Here is a 20,084-nt window from a genome sequence, read left to right as displayed (position 1 = left end):
GTTACCGCCACGCCAGCGGTAGTACCATCGCCAGGCCGGCGGTAATGACGCCAAATGATGATCATGGCAGTGATTCCTCCCATAGACAGCCAATGTACCACACCAACCCCCAGCGCGGTACGAACACTGAACACAGAGATAGCCACCTACACTTAGGCAGAAGAAATGGATCAGCTCACCATAGCACACCACCAGGATTTCCGGGGCGTAGCAACAACACCAAAAGCCTGGCGGAAACACATTTAAAAGGAGACACTCACCTCTAGGGACACAGAGGAGTCCGTGGCCGCTATGGAACCAGAACTGCAAGTTCTCCCGATGCTGTACCATGTCATGGCCATCCTGGAGCACCAACGCCGATAAAGACGGCAGTGAGTACAGCTGCCTAGCACACAAGGGAGGGAGAGAGGGGGGAGAGTGACACACACACTCACAACACACACCATGCACACACACCACATAACACACACCCAGAACCAGCTGCAGAGTAAATTGACAGTAACAGGACCCACGAGCAAAGAAGGCCAGGACACATACCCTGTTCCAAACACTGTAATCATGTTGACTGACAATTCAAATTCAAAGAACATACAACTGCATATGTACATGTAGGCCCGAAGGCCAGTTCAAAGTCATGAATGCCCTACAGGGCAAAGTCCAAGCTCCCCCAATTTGACTCCTGACAACACCGGGACTCTGTTGTTCAAGCACATCATGTTGGAAATAGGCAGGCACCTCAGGTGCCAGGGGGGTGGGGTAGGTGGGGGGTGCTTCTCTTTGTGAGGGGGCTCTTAGCCCACTGGTTCTTTAGGGGACCCTTGCCCACTGGATACTGAGGGGGCTCCTTGCCCACTGGGTACTGAGGGCTGTCCTTGCCCACTGGTTCTGGAGGGCTGTCCTTGCCCACTGGTTCTGGAGGGCTGTCCTTGCCCTCTGGTTACTGAGGGCTTTCCTTGCCCACTGGTTCTGGAGGGCTGTCCTTGGCTACTGGTTCTGAAGGGCTGTCCTTGACCACTGTACAGCAAGGCTGTCCTTGCCCACTGCTTCTGGAGGGCTGTCTTTGCCCATTGGTTCTGGAGGGCTAACCTTGGCCACTGGTTCTGGAGAGCTGTCCTTGCCCACTGGTTCTGGAGAGCTAGCCCTGGCCACTGGTTCTGGAGGGCTGTCCTTGCCCACTGGTTCTTGAGGGGTGTCCTTGCCCACTGGTTCTGGAGGGCTAGCCTTGGCCACAGGTTCTTGAGGGGTGTCCTTGGCCACTGGTCTGGAGGGATGTCCTTGGGCTTTGTCTTTGTTGGGGCCTCCTGGGGCTTTGATTTTGTTGGGGCCTCCTTGGGCTTTGTCTTTGTTGGGACCTCCTTGGGTTTTGTTTTTGTTGGGGGCCTCCTTGGGCTTTGTTTTTGTAGGGGCCTCCTTGGGCTTTGTTTTTGTAGGGGCCTCCTTGGGCTTGTGCATGGACAGTGTGCATGTGTGAGGTGGATAGCTGTTGGGGGTCTGAGTGCGAGCGTTTGTGTGTCTTTTGAGGGGGGCAGACAGGGTGGGGGAGGACAAACAGGACGTGTGGTGGTGTCGGCAAGTGAGGTGGGTGTGCTGCATGACATGGAGATGGTGGTGGTGGTGACTGCGCATGTGGTGTGTGGGGTGCAAGTCTGCAGGCCCGCGGAGACTGTGGGCAAGGCTGTGTAGGTGGCAGGTTCAGGGACTGTTGATGCAGTGCATGCAGGTGTGAGTGCGGATGTGACTGTGAGAGAGGAGGAGGGGGAGACAGTGGAGGCAGTGGATGATGTGTGTGCATCTGTCTGTAGGCTGTGTGAGTGCTTGTGGACTGAATTGTGCGGCCTGTGTTTGTCTGTGTGAGTCTTGTGTGATTTTTGTGTGCATGCTTGTCTGAATGTGTGCGTGGGATGGGTTGGGGGTGAGGAGGTCGGGACTGTGAAGTGGTAGTTGGAGGGGGGTGGAAGAAATAGGGACACCGGCTGCCATCAGAGAGGAGGCCAGAACCTGAATTGATCTCTGTAGGGTCACCAAGCCACAGTGAATGTCCTCCAGGAAGGCATTGCATTGCTGCATCTGGGATGCCAGCCCCTGGATGGTATTCACTATGGTTGACTGCCCTACAGAGATGGATCTCAGGAGGTCAATAGCCTCCTCACTCAGGGCACCAGGGCTGATTGGGGCAGGGACTGAGGTGCCTGGGGTGAAGGAGATGCCCACCCTCCTGTGTGAGTGGGCACAGGCAACTCAGTGGGGGGCTACTGGGTGGGCAGTGCTGGAACGGTGGGTGGTGATAGAACCTGTAGCCAGGGTGGTCCCAGAAGGGTCTGCCACCACCAGGGAGCTCCCATCAGAGGAGGAATCAGAGTCAGTGGTGCACCCCTCACCCTCCGTCCCACTGGTCCCATCGTCGGTGGATTCTGTCTCCTGTGTCCCATGGGCTGCAGATCCCTTACTCGCCGGTGCCCCTGCTTCTTCACCAGATGATGCTAATGCACACATGGACAGGATTACAAAAGGAGAGAGAGGGGGAGAAAGAACGGGAGCACCGGATCAATCACAGCACAAACAGCACAGATGGCATACACATCACTGTCACACACTGAGACTGAGAATGGGCAGTATGTACTACACTGGCATTCCATTGGCTAAGTACCACAGCAGGTAGGAGCCAAACACTGCCAGCTACACACCCACTGGGACCAGCTAAGCCCTGTCTGGCATGGAAAGCCAGCTACCTAGCTATCAAACACATGCATTTAACCCTATTTACCTAAGCTGGACCACACAGCAATGGCTAAACTGGCATACAGTGTCATCCACTGACTAGTACCCTGCACCCAAATCCCATGCCAGGCAACAGAGATGGTTGTCAAACACACTGTACTCACCCCCTTGTGGTTGCTGTAATGCCCTCAGGTGCCCATCCAACTCAGGATTGGCCACCACCAGTATGCGGGCCATCAGGGGGGTCAGGTTCCAGTGGTCACACCTCGTTGGGAGACTGTTCCCAGCTTGGCCTCCATGGTCTTCCGGGGACAGCGTCTCAGATCCTCCCATCGTTTCCTGCAGTAGGTGCTCCACCTGCTATAGACGCCCAGGGTCCGCACTTCCTTGGCGATAGCACGCCATAACCCCTTCTTCTGATGTGCGCTGACCTGCAGAAGAAACACAAACAGTGGGACTCCATGAACAGGACAATCCATCCTGTTACACGTATGGCCTACAAACTGCATTAGCCCATCATCAGACACACACATAACCCGTACTCCTGCATTAAGACTGCCACCAGCCACACCCCCCAATGAGACACTGCTGGCACACTCATACATCTCCATGCAGCCATGTCGCATTCAACGTACCCATGATGTACTCACCTGTTGACCTGGAGGCCCATACAATTGCCCATACAGGGGTAGGACCCTATCCACAAGCCTCTCCAACTCTTCCAACGTGAAGGCTGGGGCCCTTTCCCCTGTCGCACGAGCCATGGCAGGTTTCAGACACAGGTCACAGCAGCACACGCAGTGGAGATGTCGTCCTGTGGAAAGTCAAGAATCAAGTGAAGTGGTAGAAAGAAAATGGCGGTCACATCCACAGCAGTGAACACTGTCTCCGCCGGCCTTAATCATCATTGGTTCCCATACTCCATAGAGGGCCATGTAAGCCAATGAGGAATTGCATGGCGGTGCAGACCGCCTCCCACTATGATGCGAGCGCCAGCAGAGTGAGGTCACTTCCACCTGTATACAGGACAAGCGGTTGCCATTTTCTAATGCTAGTACACATGTACAGATTTAAAGGTGTGCCATTGTAGTCAAATGTACATACCTATACAATTCCAGTGTCCAACATACAAGCATGCTCTGTGTGCACTGCTGTAGTGAGTTCATGGTTCCTGTTGTCACTCCCTTCCAACTTTTGGGTCCCTTAGGTACCAACCACTGTGGAGGAATGGGATGAGGAGGCAAGCACCCGTGTACAGACCCCTTGTGGACTTGGCTACGCTGGAGGACAGGCACATCATACTCACCTATCATCTGGACAGGCCACAATCACAGAGCTGTGTGCACAAGTGGACCCTGATCTGCTACCTGCTACCCATTGCGCCACAGTAATACCCCCTCTTGTGCAGGTACTCTCAGTGCTCCATTTCCTGGCAACTGGCTCTTTCCAGGTGACAGTGGGCTTAGCTGCAGGAATGTCACAGCCAATGTTCTCTATTGTGCTTGCAAGGGTTTTGTCTGCCATGCTCAAACACATGTGCAGCTACATCGCATTCCCCCAGGTAGATGATACACCCACTGCGAAGGCTGGATTCTATGCAATAGGACATATACCACATTTAATTGGGGCCATTGACGGGACCCATATTGCCTTAGCTCCCCCCCCCCCAGGGCCAATGAACAGGTGTACAGGTATCAGAAGAGTTTTCACTCACTTAATGTCCAGATGGTGTGGCTTCCTGACCAGTACATCTCCCACGTCACTGCCAAGTATCCTGGGTCGATGCATGATGCCTTTGTCCTGAGGAATAGCAGCATCCCACTGCTGATGGCACAACTACAGAGGCACAGTGTGTGGCTTATAGGTAAGCCTGAGTCCCTACCCAATGTATGTCAGTGTATGCGTTCAGGAGTCATATCCCATGCCATTGTGCAGGACTAATGTGTGTCCCTCACTTCCTGCAGGTAATTCCGGCTGCCCAAACTTGTCCTGGCTCCTGACCCCTGTAAGGAATCCGAGAACAGGGGCTGAGAATAGGTACAATGATGGGCGTACCAGGAGGATTGTTGAAAGGACCTTCGGGCACCTGAAGGCTAGGTTCAGGTGCCTCCATCTGACAGGTGAATCCCTATGCTACTCCCCTGAGGAGGTCTGCAGGATTGTTGTTTTGTGCTGCATGTTGCACAATTTGGCCCTCAGACGGCATTACCCTATCTGAAGGAGGAGGGGGTGACAATGCAGCTGCGACAGCAGTAGACACTGAGGACAGTGAGGAGGAGGAAGAGGAGGAGGATGTGGACAAAAGGACACAGAAGATCCTGCAGTACTTCCAATGAGACTCAGGTAAGACTGTTGAACTAAACATTTCAAAAAATTGTGTTGTGCTGTGTGGCTCTAGAATTATGCTAGTCGTTACGTTTCCATCCCACCTGACTGTCACCTATGCATTCCCTTATTGCAGATGTTGCTGTGGTTACAACAGTGTAAAGCTGTGATGTGTACAGACTGCTGAGACACATTTGCAAGATGGATCAACATGTAACTGGACATTTACACAGGTTCATGCAGTTCATGACAGTTTAATACATTGTACATTACCTTGAGATAAAGCACTATTACTCAAGTTGTGTCAAAGGATGTTCATTAAGAATTGGTATACAATGCAAAGTGCAATAGAGTGGGGTGATGGTTGGGAATAGTCCAGTGTAGAGGGCCAGTCTGTTTGTAGCACAGGTCTAGTGCCTGAGGTGCCATAGGAAGGAGAGCAATGACAGTTTAAAGTGGACAAGGTGACACAGTGGAGCACAAGGGGGACATTTAGGAGGGGCTTATTTCCTGGCAGAGGTCTTGGTCTTGGCAACTGTCTCTGGTGTCTGCTGGGTCGCAGGGACCGTTTGCACCTTCTGTAGGGTGAGCGGAGCTGGTGGCCTGTGGGTCCTGTGGCAGGGTCCCCTGTCCACTAGCTGCAGCAGATGTGGAGTGCTGGTCAGCAGACTGGCTAGTGGAAGCGGCCCGCTCGTGTGCTGTGTAGTCCCTCATGATGTTGGCCATATCACCCAGCACCCCTGCAATGGAGACCATGGTGGTGTTCAGGGCCTGCAATTCTTGCTTGATCTCTTGGTGGTGTTCCCCCATGCAGCCGCTGGTTCTCCTGTATGATGTAGATCACCTGACCCATCTTATCCTGGGATTGTTGGTAAGCCCCCAGGACATTAGTGAGTGCCTCCTGGGCAGTGGATTCCCTGGGCCTTCCCTCCTTCTGGCGCACAGCTGTCCTCCAACCGTCACTGGCCCCCTGTGCCTGTGTCCCCTGAATGGTGTGCGCACTGCCACTGACCCCAGGACACTTATAGTCTTGCCTGGGAGGTGTGGACTGGGGTCCCTGTAAAGGTGGGCACACTACTGATTGACGTCTACTGGGGACAGAGGTCTAGGGATGTTGGGTGGCTGCTGTGGTGTTGGATCCTGAGGGGGAGGCTCTGTAGTGGACTAGGTGTGGGCTGGGATAGCCGACTGGCCAGTGGTCTCTCATGGGCCAGGGAGTTCATCCAGAGCTCCAGAGTTGCTGTCATCACTGGGGACATCTTCTGGGAGGGGACTCGCCGCTGACATTGGCTGGGGCACCTATGGGGATGAAATTGCAAAAGCCTTGGGGTATGATTCCATGTTTGATACCAAACATGCCTATGTTCGGAGTTACCAATATGTAGCTGGATATAGGTAGTGACCAACGTCCAGCACAAATGTAAAATGGCATCCCCACACTCATGAAGTCTAGCAAAATGGGCCTGGAATTTGTGGGGGCACCTCTGCTAGTGCGGGGTGCCCTCACACACAGGTGCTTTGCACCCTTCCCTCTGGGCTAGACAGCCTGCCATAGGGGTGACTTATAAGCAACCTGGTGTAGTGAAAAATGGCAGTGAAAGGGTGCTTGCACCTTTTCACGCAGGCTGCAATGGCAGTCCTGCAAAAGCCTTTGCATGGGCTCCCTATATATGCTGCAGCCCATAGGATCCCCTGGAACCCCAATGCCCTACGTACCTAGGTACCATATATCAAGGACTTATAATGGGGCATCAGTGTGCCAGTTGTGGGTGAGATACTGTGATAACAGTAACCAACAACTAAATTTAAGGGAGAGATCATAACTACTGGGGCCCTGGTCAGAAGGATCCCAGTAGACACAGTCAAACACACTGACAAACAGGCCAAAAGTGGGGGTAACCAAGCTGGAAAGAGGCTACTTTCCTCCAGGCTGGGTCCAGGTGCAGGTTTAAGATGGTGGGAGCTGGGACAAGTTTTAAGATGCTACTTAAGTGGCAGCACAGTAAGTGCTGCAGGTCTACTGGTAGCATTTAGGGCCAGATGTATCAAGTTTCACAATAGTGATTACCAAATTACGATTTTTTGTGAATCGCAATTAAGTAATCGCTATTGAAATGTATGAAACTCCAGGAGTTTCATATAGCAATTCGCAAGGGCTCACAAATGGACCTGCCTCATCAATAATCATGAGGTAGGTCGCAGTTTGCGACCTATTGCGAAAGACTACAATCTTAGGGATGGTGGCCTGCCGGGCTCAGCAGACTACCATGTCTGTGACTGCTTTTAAATAAAGCAATCTTTTTTTTTTTTTTAAATACAGCCCATTTTCCTTATAGGAAAATGGGATGCGTTTAAAAAAGAAAAATGAAAACTTTTCATTTTTTATGAGTAGGCAGTGATCCGTGGGACCACTGCTTGCTCTAAAAAAACTTTTTTCGCTACCATTCACAAAGGGTCTGAAGCACTTCATGGACATGGAAGAGGGAGTTCTTCACAGGTGCTATTAAAGACAGCTATACCAGCGGAGCCCTGAAGGCCTCCATACCAGACAGTACTTGGTTTACCAGCCTCTGGAAGGTGGCAGAAGCATTTTTCACACAAAGGCCATCACTTTAAATGTATAGTGGCATTCTCGGTTGGGGAAGGCTGACCTCTCCTTAGCCTCTTCAGTTAGGGCAATCTGCCAGTAGCCTGAGGTTAGGTCAAAAGTGCTCAGGAACTTGGCAGACCCTAACCTATTGATGAGTTCATCAGCTCTAGGTATGGGGTGAGCATCAGTCTTGGTGACTGAGTTGAGGTTCCTATAATCCCCACAGAACTGCAGTTCTGGGGCAGTGCCCGGTGGGGCAGCTTTTGGCACCAGCATCACAGGGCTGGACCAGGGCTACTGGAGGGTTCAATCAACCCCAATTCCAACATCTTATAAACTTCCTCTCTGACATTGGCCCTCACAGACAGCCTGTAAATCTTGCTTTTGACAGGGGGCTTTCTCCACTATCAATGTCACGGATACACAGATGTGTAAGCCCAGAGGTGAGGGAAAACTGAGAAGCAAACTTTCCCAACAACTGGTGACAGCCCCTCTGCTGCTCTGGGGTCAGGGTAGGGAAAAGGTTTACACCCTCCACTGACCAATCTTGCTCTTGGCAGGCAAAAGGTTTGGGGGAAGACCACTCTAAGGCTGACAGGTCTAACAGTGGCTTTATGTGGCCTTGTAGATATGGCCCTGCAGTGGATGCTGCTGGACCATCATTAAAAGTGACGTTCTGCCAGCACACAGTGGCTTGTAAATAATCCCCCTAGTTTAATTTGAATAGTCAACTATTCAGTATTACCAGTAGCTGTTCCTATGTTACTCATTTTAAAAAAAGTGGCAAATTGCTATCACTTATATCTGTTTTCTTTTTATATACCATTTTAGAAATCTATATTAGTATATTTTAGTCATTTCATTCGGCTACATTTTAACATTCAGATTTGTCCTTTCTTTTTCAATTCTTAAAAGCATTTGTGCTAAGTTATAGTTAAGCTCCTGTGCATGCCTGTTTTCTTTTAAGATTATTGGGGAGGGTGTGTGTTGTAACTCATGTGCACTGCGCCTTTAATGTTCCTGTAGGAATGTCGGCATAGTGTGGAATGTTGGGGTATCATAGAAAACTGTTGCCAGTTGGGATGAAGAGAAAGACTGATCAAGACGTATTTGATGCTGTGTGCTGTAACCTGGGTGGATGTCAATGACATGTAAAAGGCACTAGTGTCATCCTAGCAGAATGCCCACCCTTGTTCCATTAACAGAGCACTCATACCCCAGAGTAGACTTCACTATTTAAGAATATATCAGTAAATAAATAAATAAAATAATACATCTGACTTTATGTTTGGATCACGTTATTTACAAGCAAGCAAGGTTTGTTTCAAGTCAAACCAATGCAATTTAGCCTGACATCACACGCGCCCTGTAATGTAAGTTATGAGCTTCATAAAGACATGAACATGATAAAGGCAGTCAATTACTCTGAAGATAAACGATCTGATTTAGAGTTTGTCCGAATGACACTCTGTCACAAATGTGATTGACATCCTGTACACTGTGTTACAAGTGCACCGGGATATCATGCACTTACAATATGGAGGACAGGACATCTTCCAAATTAGTAATTAACTATCTCTGACTACCCATTCTGCTAAACTATAAATAAGACCCACAAGTTTCATAATTAGCACAGAGGGAGGTATGGAGCAAACTACCTGGCAGGCTGGACGCACTAAGGGCCTCATTATAAAATTGGCGGTATATACCGCCTACCGCCACCGCGATGGTCGCCAAAAGACCGTTGCAACGGCTACCAGCCGTCAGCCGGATTATGACCACAGCCGGATTTCCACCAGAAGGATGGTGGAAATTCAACTGTGGCCATGCCGGGAGACGGCGGTAAGGTGATGCTGCTGCCAGCAGCAGCGCCACGCCATTAGACCGTCGCAGACCGTATCATGACACATGATATGGCCTGGCGGTTTTCTGCTGGCGGATGCTGCTGCTAGCTGCAGCGCCCCGATCCATCTCCTGCCGGAGGACCCCCTCACAAAAGGTAAGCTGGGTTCTCCGACAGGGGAGGGAGGTGGAGGTGTGTGTGAGGGTGTGTGTGTATGTCTGTGCATGCATGAAGGCGGGTGTGTGTTGTGTGTATGCATGTGTGTCTGTATTTATGTACAGGTGTGTGGATGTGTGTGTGAATGGATGTCTGCATGCATGCTTGAATGTGAGAAAGAGTGTGTGAATGCATGTGTGAACGGAGGTGCATAAATAAAGGAGGGTCTGGAGGGGGGAGGAAACATGGGGGGGGGAGGGGGGGGGGAAGACCACTATCTGTAACAGGTAAGGAATTCCCTGTCACTGATTGTGCCTACCGCCATGGTTTTCGTGGCGGAAAGGTTGCCACGAAAACCATGGCAGTAGGCGGGGTCATAATCCCGCAGGCGGTCTGTGTGTTACATTGACGGTTTGGCTTGAGCCAAACCGCCAATGTGCTTAATATGGGGAAAAGTACTGCCAGCCTGTTGGCAGTACTTTTCTCCATTTTACCGACGTCCGCCGGAGTCCTAATGATCCCCTAAGTCTTCAATGTAAAGTTGGAGAAGTTCAGTATTTTTAAATTTGAGGCAACACAAGAGACCGACATCAGGTGCATGAATTCCGTGGCTGACACCATTAGTGACAAACTTAGATCTCATCTTAAAACTTTTTGTTGATTCTCTTTTACCCTGACTAGAAATTGGGTCTTTGGTTGACAGTCAGGTTAGCCCCTGTTCAACCAAGGACCCTCACTCTAGTCAGGGTAAAAGAGAATCACCCTCAGCTAACCCCTGCTTACCCCCTTGGTAGCTTGGCAGAGCAGTAGGCTTAACTTCAGAATGCTAGGGGTAAAGTATTTGTACCAACACACACAGTAACTTAATGAAAACACTACAAAATGACACAACACGAGTTTAGAAAAATAGGAAATATTTATCTAAACAAAACAAGACCAAAATGACAAAAATCCGACATACACAAGTCAAGTTATGAATTTTTAGAAATTAAACTCAAAAATAGCGCTTAGAAACAAAAATGCTTCGATGAGATGTTAACACGGCGTCGTGACGGAGTCGTTCCCAACAAGCTGACACCAGCGGCGCCGGACACGGAGTCGTGTAGACCCCCTAGTACAGTACCTTTGGTGAAGAGTGAAAACAAGCCGATGCGCGAAGTCGGGGATCGCGGCGTCTGTGCGAAACGTTGAATCCGCGCACTTCGAGCGGCGTCGGTCACGACGTGGTGCGGCGACTTCCACGGAGTCGCGGACTTCAGTGGGGCTGCTGCGGGGTCAGGCCTGCGAAGAGCGTCGCGTTCCAGCGAAGGTCACGGCGTCAGGTGCAGGCGGCGTTACTGGATTCAGCAGCGGCGTCGGTCCGAAGTCGTCCGAAATCGATTTCCTTGGATTTCCACCAGCTTTCCTTTCAAGGGCCCAGGGACTGGATAGGGCACCACTTGTCAGAGCAGGAGTCTCTCCAGAGACTCCAGGTGCTGGCAGAGAGAAGTCTTTGCTGTCCCTGAGACTTCAAACAACAGGAGGCAAGCTCTAACTCAAGCCCTTGGAGATTTCTTCACAAGATGGAAGGCACACAAAGTCCAGTCTTTGCCCTCTTACTCTGGCAGAAGCAGCACTGCAGGAAAGCTCCACAAAGCACAGTCACAGGCAGGGCAGCACTTCTCCCTCAGCTATCAGCTCTTCCCCAGGCAGAGGTTCCTCTTGGTTCCAGAAGTGTTTCTAAAGTCTGTAGATTTGGGTGCCATTCTTATACCCATTTTAGTCTTTGAAGTCACCTTTCTTCAAAGGGGACTCACACCTACTTGTGAAATCCTGCCTTGCCCAGGCAAGGCATCAGACACACAGCAGGGGGTTGGAGCCGGCATTGTCAGAGGCAGGCAGTCCTTTCAGATGAGAGTGACCACTCCACCCCTCCCTCCTAGCAGAGATGGCTAATCAGGAAATGCAGGTTACACCCCAGCCCTCTTTGTGTCTCTGTCTAGTGCGAGGTGAAAAACAACCCAACTGTCAAACTGACCCAGACAGGGAATCCACAAACAAGGCAGAGTCACAGAATGGTTTAAGCAAGAAAATGCTCACTTTCTAAAAGTGGCATTTTCAAACGCACAATCTTAAAATCAACTTTACTAAAAGATGTATTTTTTAATTGTGAGTTCAGGGACCTCAAACTCCACATGTCCATCTACTCTCTAGGGGAATCTACACTTTAATCATATTTAAAGGTAGCCCCCATATTATCCTATGAGAGAGACAGGCCTTGCAACAGTGAAAAACGAAATTGGCAGTATTTCACTGTCAGGACATATAAACCACATTACTATATGTCCTACCTTATCCATACACTGCACCCTGCCCTTGGGGCTACCTAAGGCCTACCTTAGGGGTGCCTTACATGTAAGAAAAGGGAAGGTTTAGGCCTGGCAAGTGGGTACACTTGCCAAGTCGAATTTACAGTGTAAAAATACACACACAGACACTGCAGTGGCAGGTCTGAGACATGATTACAGAACTACTTATGTGGGTGGCACAACCAGTGCTGCAGGCCCACTAGTAGCATTTGATTTACAGGCCCTGGCACCTCTAGTGCACCTTACTAGGGACTTACTAGTAAATCAAATATGGCAATCATGGATAAACCAATTACATACAATTTACACGGAGAGCATATGCACTTTAGCACTGGTTAGCAGTGGGAAAGTGCTCAGAGTTCAAAAGCCAACAGCAAAAGGTCAGAAAAAAAATAGGAGGCAGGAGGCAAAAAGATTCAGGATGACCCTGCATAAGCAAAAGTCCAACAGTGATGCTGGCTCTTTGGGATGGAGACAGACAACAGCAACCTTGTAAAGAAAGGTATAGATGAGAGTTACCTTGAAACTGTTCAATAACAGGCAAGAATATGAGGTTACAGTGGGAGTAAGCGACAATACGCTGAGAAAAGTACTCCTTCTGGTCATCAGGTCTGTGGGGTAGAATAAGCTCTTTGAATCTTCAGCATCCACACATTGAATTCTACTATTCTGCAATAGAGTGAAAGCTGCTAATGGGCGTCTTAGTAAAACATCTGTATCATTTTCTGGAGAACCAAGTGTTATCATGATCCCATCTTTATATCTATCAACCTGGAGATGGAAGGTCGACTAAGGACAGGATAACCTAATTAAACTCTAAACTGCAGGATTACAAATTGTTTGTATGTGTTCCAGGTAAGAATTCTCAAAGTTGCCATTCAAATCTATTGAAGATAAGGGTAAATATGTGATAGTGTTATATTTATCCATTTAATTATAAGGAGAAAATGCAGCACTTGGATTTTTACAAGAAAAGCTTTACATAATAGGATAACATTTTGATTGCCGGTCTGTGGCATTTATGTCTAGGATATGCATGCTGTTTGGAATTGGACGCCAGAGAGTGCTATAACCTCCCAGTGCTATTTATTAATCACCCACACGTTGACTTGTTGTACTTTGCTGTCACGTTAATATGTGGTTGATTTTACTACTTCTTGTGTTCAAAAAGTAAATACTTATGCACAAACAGGCTTTCTTTAAGGTGGAACAAAAATACTGACTCTATGTCAAATGTACCTCTTATGCAATATTGTCCGGTCTTGCCTTTTAAATTCACCGTCTACAGTGCAACCTTCATCTTATTAATTTTCTTTGACTGTACTCTTCAGCCAAGGGACTACACTCCAGCATTTCACATTGTTGTAGCCTAAAATACCTTTTCATTTTGGGATTTTCTTTATTGGACAGCTGGGGGAAAAATAATAATAATAATAAGCCAGACCTACGGCTTTGACAAAGCATGTTCCCAGCTCTTGTGAAAGCAGTGTTCTGTGAAGCGTTAATGTAATCAAAAATGCTTTTTTGTTTTGTCAGGACAATTAAGCTTTAACGCTTGATTGCATTGTAAGGTTTGTTACCAGGTGTCATGACTATGTTGCAGTTAGTGTGCGGTTTATAATTACCACATTCTTCTACTTAGTTTACATGGTGGATGTTCTCCTCTGGAATACACTGGCTCTTTATTCTGTTTCACAGCATGTTGAAAATCAGGAAGAGATACCCATGAATGAGCATCTCTATGGAAACATAGATGACTACATCCATGTAAGAGGCCGGAATGAGAGGGGACCCATGCAAGAGTGAGTAAGCATGCACCACGTGCACTTATACCATGGCGTAAGAGTGTGTTCACTTGCATCCATTCAACTACCTGCCAGGGAAGAGGCTGTCTCCACCCTGTATTGGTCTTGAATAAATACCAAGTTCCAAAGGTAAAATATAAAAAGGAGATTTAATTGATAAATTTAAATCGGGCCTAAATGTCTGCAGCCATAACCAATATCAGTGGTTCCCAACCTGTGGTCTGGGCATCACTGGGGGTTCGTGAAGCTTCCTCAGGGGGTCTGCGACTGCTTAGAAAATTAACTAATATTAACAGATTACTATAGTGTATATAAATAAAGTGGCTTAATGTACGATTGAAAATTTAAAAACGTACTGTAAATGTCAAGGAATTTGAAATTGTGGCTGAAAATTAAATTAGTATCAAACAGAATATAGTATGAACAATGTGTGTCTTCAATTTAATTTAGAAAACATCCACCCTTTCTATTAAAATTATTTTTTATTTATATTTGATTGCAAAATAAATAAAATGTGTTATTTGCGTATGTGTTTGATGAAAGCTTGTTTCTGCATTTTTTGTGAATTGTTTTGTGTTTCAAATCATCAACAATGTTTAGGCCGGGTCCCAAGCTTTCATTACTGACTTAGTAGGGGGTCCCTGGATTCCAACATTGATTCAGTCTGGGTCCCCGGGTTCCTGTAATGATAAAGTGGGGGTCCACAGAAGTCAAAAGTTTGGGAATCACTGACCCATTTCAAAAGACTCAAAGAACACAAAATCCAACCTGACCTATTGTTGAGATGAAATAGTTAAGCAGAATGTCTTTATACATCATTAAAAGATGCTCGAACTTCTGAAAGCTAGGCGTCAGATTGAATAAAAAAACATTCACAGCTTTGTGCCTCTTCCACTTAGTTGTCAGAACATTTCCAGTTTGATGCCATCTAAATCAGCTTATCACCATATTTAGCACTTTCAGAGCATTTCATGTTTATCAATTGGTCATACAATTTCTGGTCCCTAGATTGCTTAGATATGAATGTTGAACATTTTCCCAGACGATTTACCAGGAAGAACCATAAGGCTCAATCTATGCAAAAACACTATGGATGAATTATAGCGGAAACAGCTCAGTGCTGAAATAGTTTTTATATGTTTGTCTATTGCAGGTATCCAGAGCTCATTGATCCTAAGTGCAATGATGTAGAAGAAAGTTACAGCCAGCTTCCAGGAAGACAGCAGGAAGAGCAGGTAAGGACCGTTGTTTAGAGTGCATGAAGGGGGTAAATTTCTCTTCCGTGGGTATCAATGGCCACACACATTGTGACTTAATAGTGTGCCTGAGGTTAGAAAACGTTAGAAAACAGCTAGAGGCAATCAGTTCACTTATGCTGTATACCTGTAGGCTCTAGAAAATGTTCTGATGTTCTGTGATCTCCATTAGGATACAGAAGTCTTAAATAATCAAAGCTTGGGTTACTGCACATGTGGGAATCACTTTCATTGGCTGCAGGTCAAGGTTTGTCTCATCATGATTTGTACTACATGACTCATCCCACGACCCTATAGCCATACAACCACCCCCAGGCAATAATATAACGTGACAACTGTAGCTGCTAAGTTCAAGTGGTCGAAACTGGGACCAACTGTAATACAATGAGATCCTCGCATAGGAAGTCAAGAGAGTGGGCTGGTTTGGACTCTCGATGCTGGACTAGACTGCATACCTTTGTAGAATTTCCCCTTCACCTTGATAACTCTAACAATGCAATTCTGGGTGACTGGGTGCTTCAAAGCGACCACAGTGTGCCATTTCCAACACCATAGAAAACAAAATTACATAATATTAGATAACATTCTAGGGTGACATGAAAACCTGAGAGTATTATTTTACATGGACAGTGAAAAAAGAAAGGCTAACATTAACATGTTGCCGTGGCAACTGGTGGAATTTGAAAGTGGTGGGGCATAATACCCAATAACGAACTTTGGCGTGCAAACAAGTGTTACAAACAAGCTTGAAGTTTTCCTGGGGATCTGTGGGGGTGTAATCCCTCTAAGAAAATATTTTAAAAATATGTGGAAACTGCATTTTCCAGTACTGTTTCTGCAATAAATTGACCAAAAACACAGGGAGGCCCAACCTGAATCAGTGCCCGATACTGCGACCCCTCATTAATGTCACATTTTAGCAGATGGATGAGGGAAGGTCAGGTCCCACTTCAAAGGTGGTGAACAAAATGCAGATTACACTAACAAAGATATACTCTTTCAGTTAAATGGTTGCCTACAGAGAAGCACTCAAACCAATATGTTACGTGCATGTGTAGGGAAAGGTATCTTTTTGAAAGATCACCCTTATGTCTTTGGACTGATGCTGCTGGTTTGTAACTCTGGAGTCAACTGGGTCCTGCAGACTAGGTCCTAATGTATGTGCTCCGACTCCTTAATGTGTATGTGCATTTGGACAATACCTGACTGGCATATTGTAGGAGGTTGGCCTGGTTTGTAGTGGGTACCTAAGGTACTTACACCTTATACCAGGTCCGGTTATCCCTTATTAGTGAAATGTAGGCAGTGTCTAGAAGCCAGGCTCTCTAGAGGTAGCTGTAGCTGAGCAGCCAAGGTCTATCTAGGAGACATGCAAATCTCATGCAATACCACTGTAGTCACACAGTACTCACACACATGAAAGAAAATACTCAGTGTTACAAAAATAAAGGTACTTTATTTTGGTGACACAAATGCCAAAGATACTATAAAGGATATACTCCCTTAGGAGGTAAGTACTACACAAATCATATACACTAGTATGCAAAAACAGGAGTAAAAACAGTTAGAAAACAGTCAAATAGTGAAAATCACAATAGTTAGAAATGGGCCTAGGGGGAACACAAACCATATACTAATAAAGTGGAATGCAAATGTCGTTCCCTACCTAGGCAAGTGTAGTGTGTAGAGGGGCACCAGGAGTACTAGAAAACACCAAAGGTTAGTACTAGAACCCACCCCAGAGCCCAGGAAAGCAGGAGTAAAACACAGTAACTTTCCCAAAACACACAGAAACATGAGAAAGAGGATTATGCAGGAACCAGAAGAGACTGCAAGACACCAACAGTGGATTCCTGGACCTGAAGACCTGTGGAAGAAGGGGACCAAGTCCAAGAAGCACAGAAAAGTCCAGGGAGGACAGGAGCCCCTGCTAACCCGGATGAAGGTGCAAAAGAAGAACCACAGGTGAAGAAGAACAGTCAGTACTGCACCCAAGAAGATGGATTCCGGTTCCTGGTTGGTGCAGATGATGTCCCACGCCGGATCTAAGATTGGAGTCTGGTTTGTGTTGCTGGAGTCCACTGACAATCCTTGGCACATGCAAAGCTCGCGGTTAGCAGAAAATAGCACTGCCTGGGACCAGGAAGCACCATGTGGACTCTACCCAGGAGGGGGAGGCAGAGGGGGCCTCAGTAACTCAGAGAGCCCACAGAAGACCAGGTAGCACGCACAGGAGTCCCACAGCACGGGGACAAAGAGGTGCAAAAGGAGGCCCACGTAGCACTACAACAAAGGCTCCCACACCACCAGAGAACCACTCAGGAAGATGTGCGTCGCAGGATAGAGTGCTGGGTGCTGGAGCTGCATGGTACACAAAGAACTTTGTGGAAGGATGCCAACAAGCCTTTGCAACTGCAAAACACGTGGTGCACTGGGGTACTGTCTTGTGTGGGGAGGCAAGCTCCTTCTTCCACCAAAGTTTGACAGTAGGATGTCAGGACCATCCGGACCACTTCAGTCTGCCACCCGTAATGCAGGATCCACGCAACTCGTTAGGAGAGGGGACCCGCGCTGCCGGTCGTTGATGCAGGGAGGTGCCTGCTGAAGCAGGGGAATGACTCCAAGGGACATTCCTTCCCTCTTCTGGTGCAGGCTGCAGACAGCCTGTCCTCTGAGGATGCACGACTGGGAATCAGTTGCAGTTGCTGGCAGGAGCTGAAGATAAAATGTTGCAGAAGTCATCTTTGCTTCTTTGTTGCATTTTTTAGAGTTCCTGTAGGGTCCAGATGCAGTTTTTTCAATGAGAAGGTGAAGTAGAGGATGCAGAGGATTCCTGCTGAAGTCTTGCAATCCGAATCTGAAAAAACACCCAAAATAGAGACCCTAAATAGCCCTGAAAGGGAGATTGGTCAGCTAAACAGGTAAGCATCTATCAGGGGAGGGCTCTGACATCACCGGCTGGCACTGGCCACTCAGATGCTTTCAAAGTTCCCTGTCAACTTGCAATTCAAGATGGCAAAACCCACAGACCCCTTGGAGGAGCTCTGAGCACCACCCCTGGTGTGGTGATGGATAGGGGAGTGGTCACTCCTCTTTCCTTTGTCCAGGTTCGCGCCAGAGCAGGGACTGGGGGTCCCTGAACCAGTGTAGACTGGACTATGCAAGGAGGGCACCAAATGTGCCCTTCAGAGCATTTCCAGTGGCTTGGGGAGGCTACCCCTCCCAAGCCTGTAACACCTATTTCCAAAGGGAGCGGGTGTAACACCACTCTCCCAAAGGAAATCCTTTGTTCTGCCTTCCTGGGCTTGAGCTGCTCAAGCAACAGGAGGTTAGATACCTGTCTGAGAGGTGGCAGCAGCTGGAGCTGCCTGGAAAACCTCAGAAGGCTGGAATGGCAATACTAGGGGTCCTCTAAGGACCCCCCAGAGTGCATGGAATCATAAACGAATGCTTGCAAAAGCCTTGGGGTATGTTTCCAACATGTTTGATACCAAACATGGCTAAGTTTGGATTTACCATTATGTAGCTGGACATAGGTAGTGACCTATGTCCAGTACATGCATAAAATGGCATCCCGCACTCATGAAGTCCGGGAAAATCGTCCTGGAGGTCGTGAGGGCACCTCTGCTAGTACAGGGGTGCCCTCACACACAGGTACTCTGCACCCTGCCCTCAGGGCTGGAGGGCCTGCTAGGGGTGACTTATAAGTGACCTGGTGCTGTGTAAATGGCAGTGAAAGGGTGCATGCACCTTTTCACGCAGGCTGCAATGGCAGTCCTGCGGAAGCCTTTGCATGGGCTCCCTATGGGTGGCAAAAGATATGCTGCAATACATAGGGTTCCCCTGAAACCGCAATGCCCTGGGTACCTAGGTACCATATACTAGGGACTTATAAGGGGGCACCAGTATGCCAATTGTGAGAGAAATACTGGGTTACCAGTATGCAACAACCAAATTTAGAGGCGAGAGAGCATAATCACTGGGGTCCTGGTTAGCAGGATCCCAGTGAACACAGTCAAGCACACTGACATCAGGCAGAAAATGGGGGTAACCATGGCAAAAAGAGGGTACTTTCCTATACATATTTAACTTATCTATAAGTCCTTAGTGAATGATAGTAAATGGTACAAAGTTTATCCAGGCCTAGTAATTGAAATGTCAACAGTGGACTCCAGCAGTTGTTGTGCTCCTGTGCATTTCCTGAAACTTTAAAAGGGGCCAGTGGAGGAGGCTTACGCTGATTATGGGTGGATGTCCTGTATCTGCCAAACTTTAAAAGGCCCCACCCCTTTTAAGTCTTAAGTTGCTTTTTTGTTAAAATCTGTCCCTAATTTCTCACTCATTGGCCAACATCAAACATTGATGACATAAACATCAAGGCCAGATTCAGCAGTCTCTTTCACTGCGAGACTATACTTATGTAAAGGAGGACGAATACAATTAATAGGTGAGTGCAGTGTTTAATGAGAGGAAGCGTATGGCTTCCTGCCACCTCCCGTAACTCCACCACCGGTCACGCGGCAGCTGTTCCATCCCCACATTCCAGAACCATGCAGCATCTAGTTACATAGGCACAGGTAACCTAAATACCACAGATTGCCCACCATACTACTGGTAATGGCCCAGCTAAGCCATAAAATGCCATCCCTTTCATGGGCGTCTTTCTATTTCTCTTCCATCAAAACTCCAACACTTTATGACATCACATGTTCTACATCTTCCACACCTCAAAGTTGATCCATCATATTCTCCCAGGAAATTTACAATTATTCCATCCTTGTACATCATGATTAACTATAAGTTGAAGTTCCTCAGTTATGACTATCCTACCCTTGGTACATTAGCTAATGCTTTTTCAGCCCCTTCACAGAAATGAAGAAATGATTGTGATCTGTTTATGGCTTAGGACCCATTCCCACACTTATCTTTTAAGGAATACTGCTATCTGCACATAACCCATTTGCTCATTTACAATGACTGAATAGTTTATTCAATTAAACATAAGACACTGTAAGGTAAAAGCCAAAGCGTTGCCTGTACATT

General features: G+C 47.6%; 1 protein-coding gene across 1 annotated transcript in view; it reads left to right on the top strand.

Moving 5' to 3' along the window:
• Positions 1-20,084, top strand: part of LOC138247080 (sialic acid-binding Ig-like lectin 13) — a 329,775-nt gene that overhangs the window by 298,679 nt on the left and 11,012 nt on the right. The window contains exons 10-11 of the mRNA XM_069201827.1: positions 13,679-13,782; positions 14,939-15,020. Of these exons, the coding sequence (XP_069057928.1) occupies positions 13,679-13,782; positions 14,939-15,020 (186 nt within the window). The remainder of the gene's footprint in view (positions 1-13,678; positions 13,783-14,938; positions 15,021-20,084) is intronic.

This window comes from Pleurodeles waltl, chromosome 7 (genome assembly GCF_031143425.1).
Source record: "Pleurodeles waltl isolate 20211129_DDA chromosome 7, aPleWal1.hap1.20221129, whole genome shotgun sequence".
Classification (NCBI taxonomy): Eukaryota; Metazoa; Chordata; class Amphibia; order Caudata; family Salamandridae; genus Pleurodeles; species Pleurodeles waltl.
This window is presented reverse-complemented; position numbering and strand designations above follow the sequence as displayed.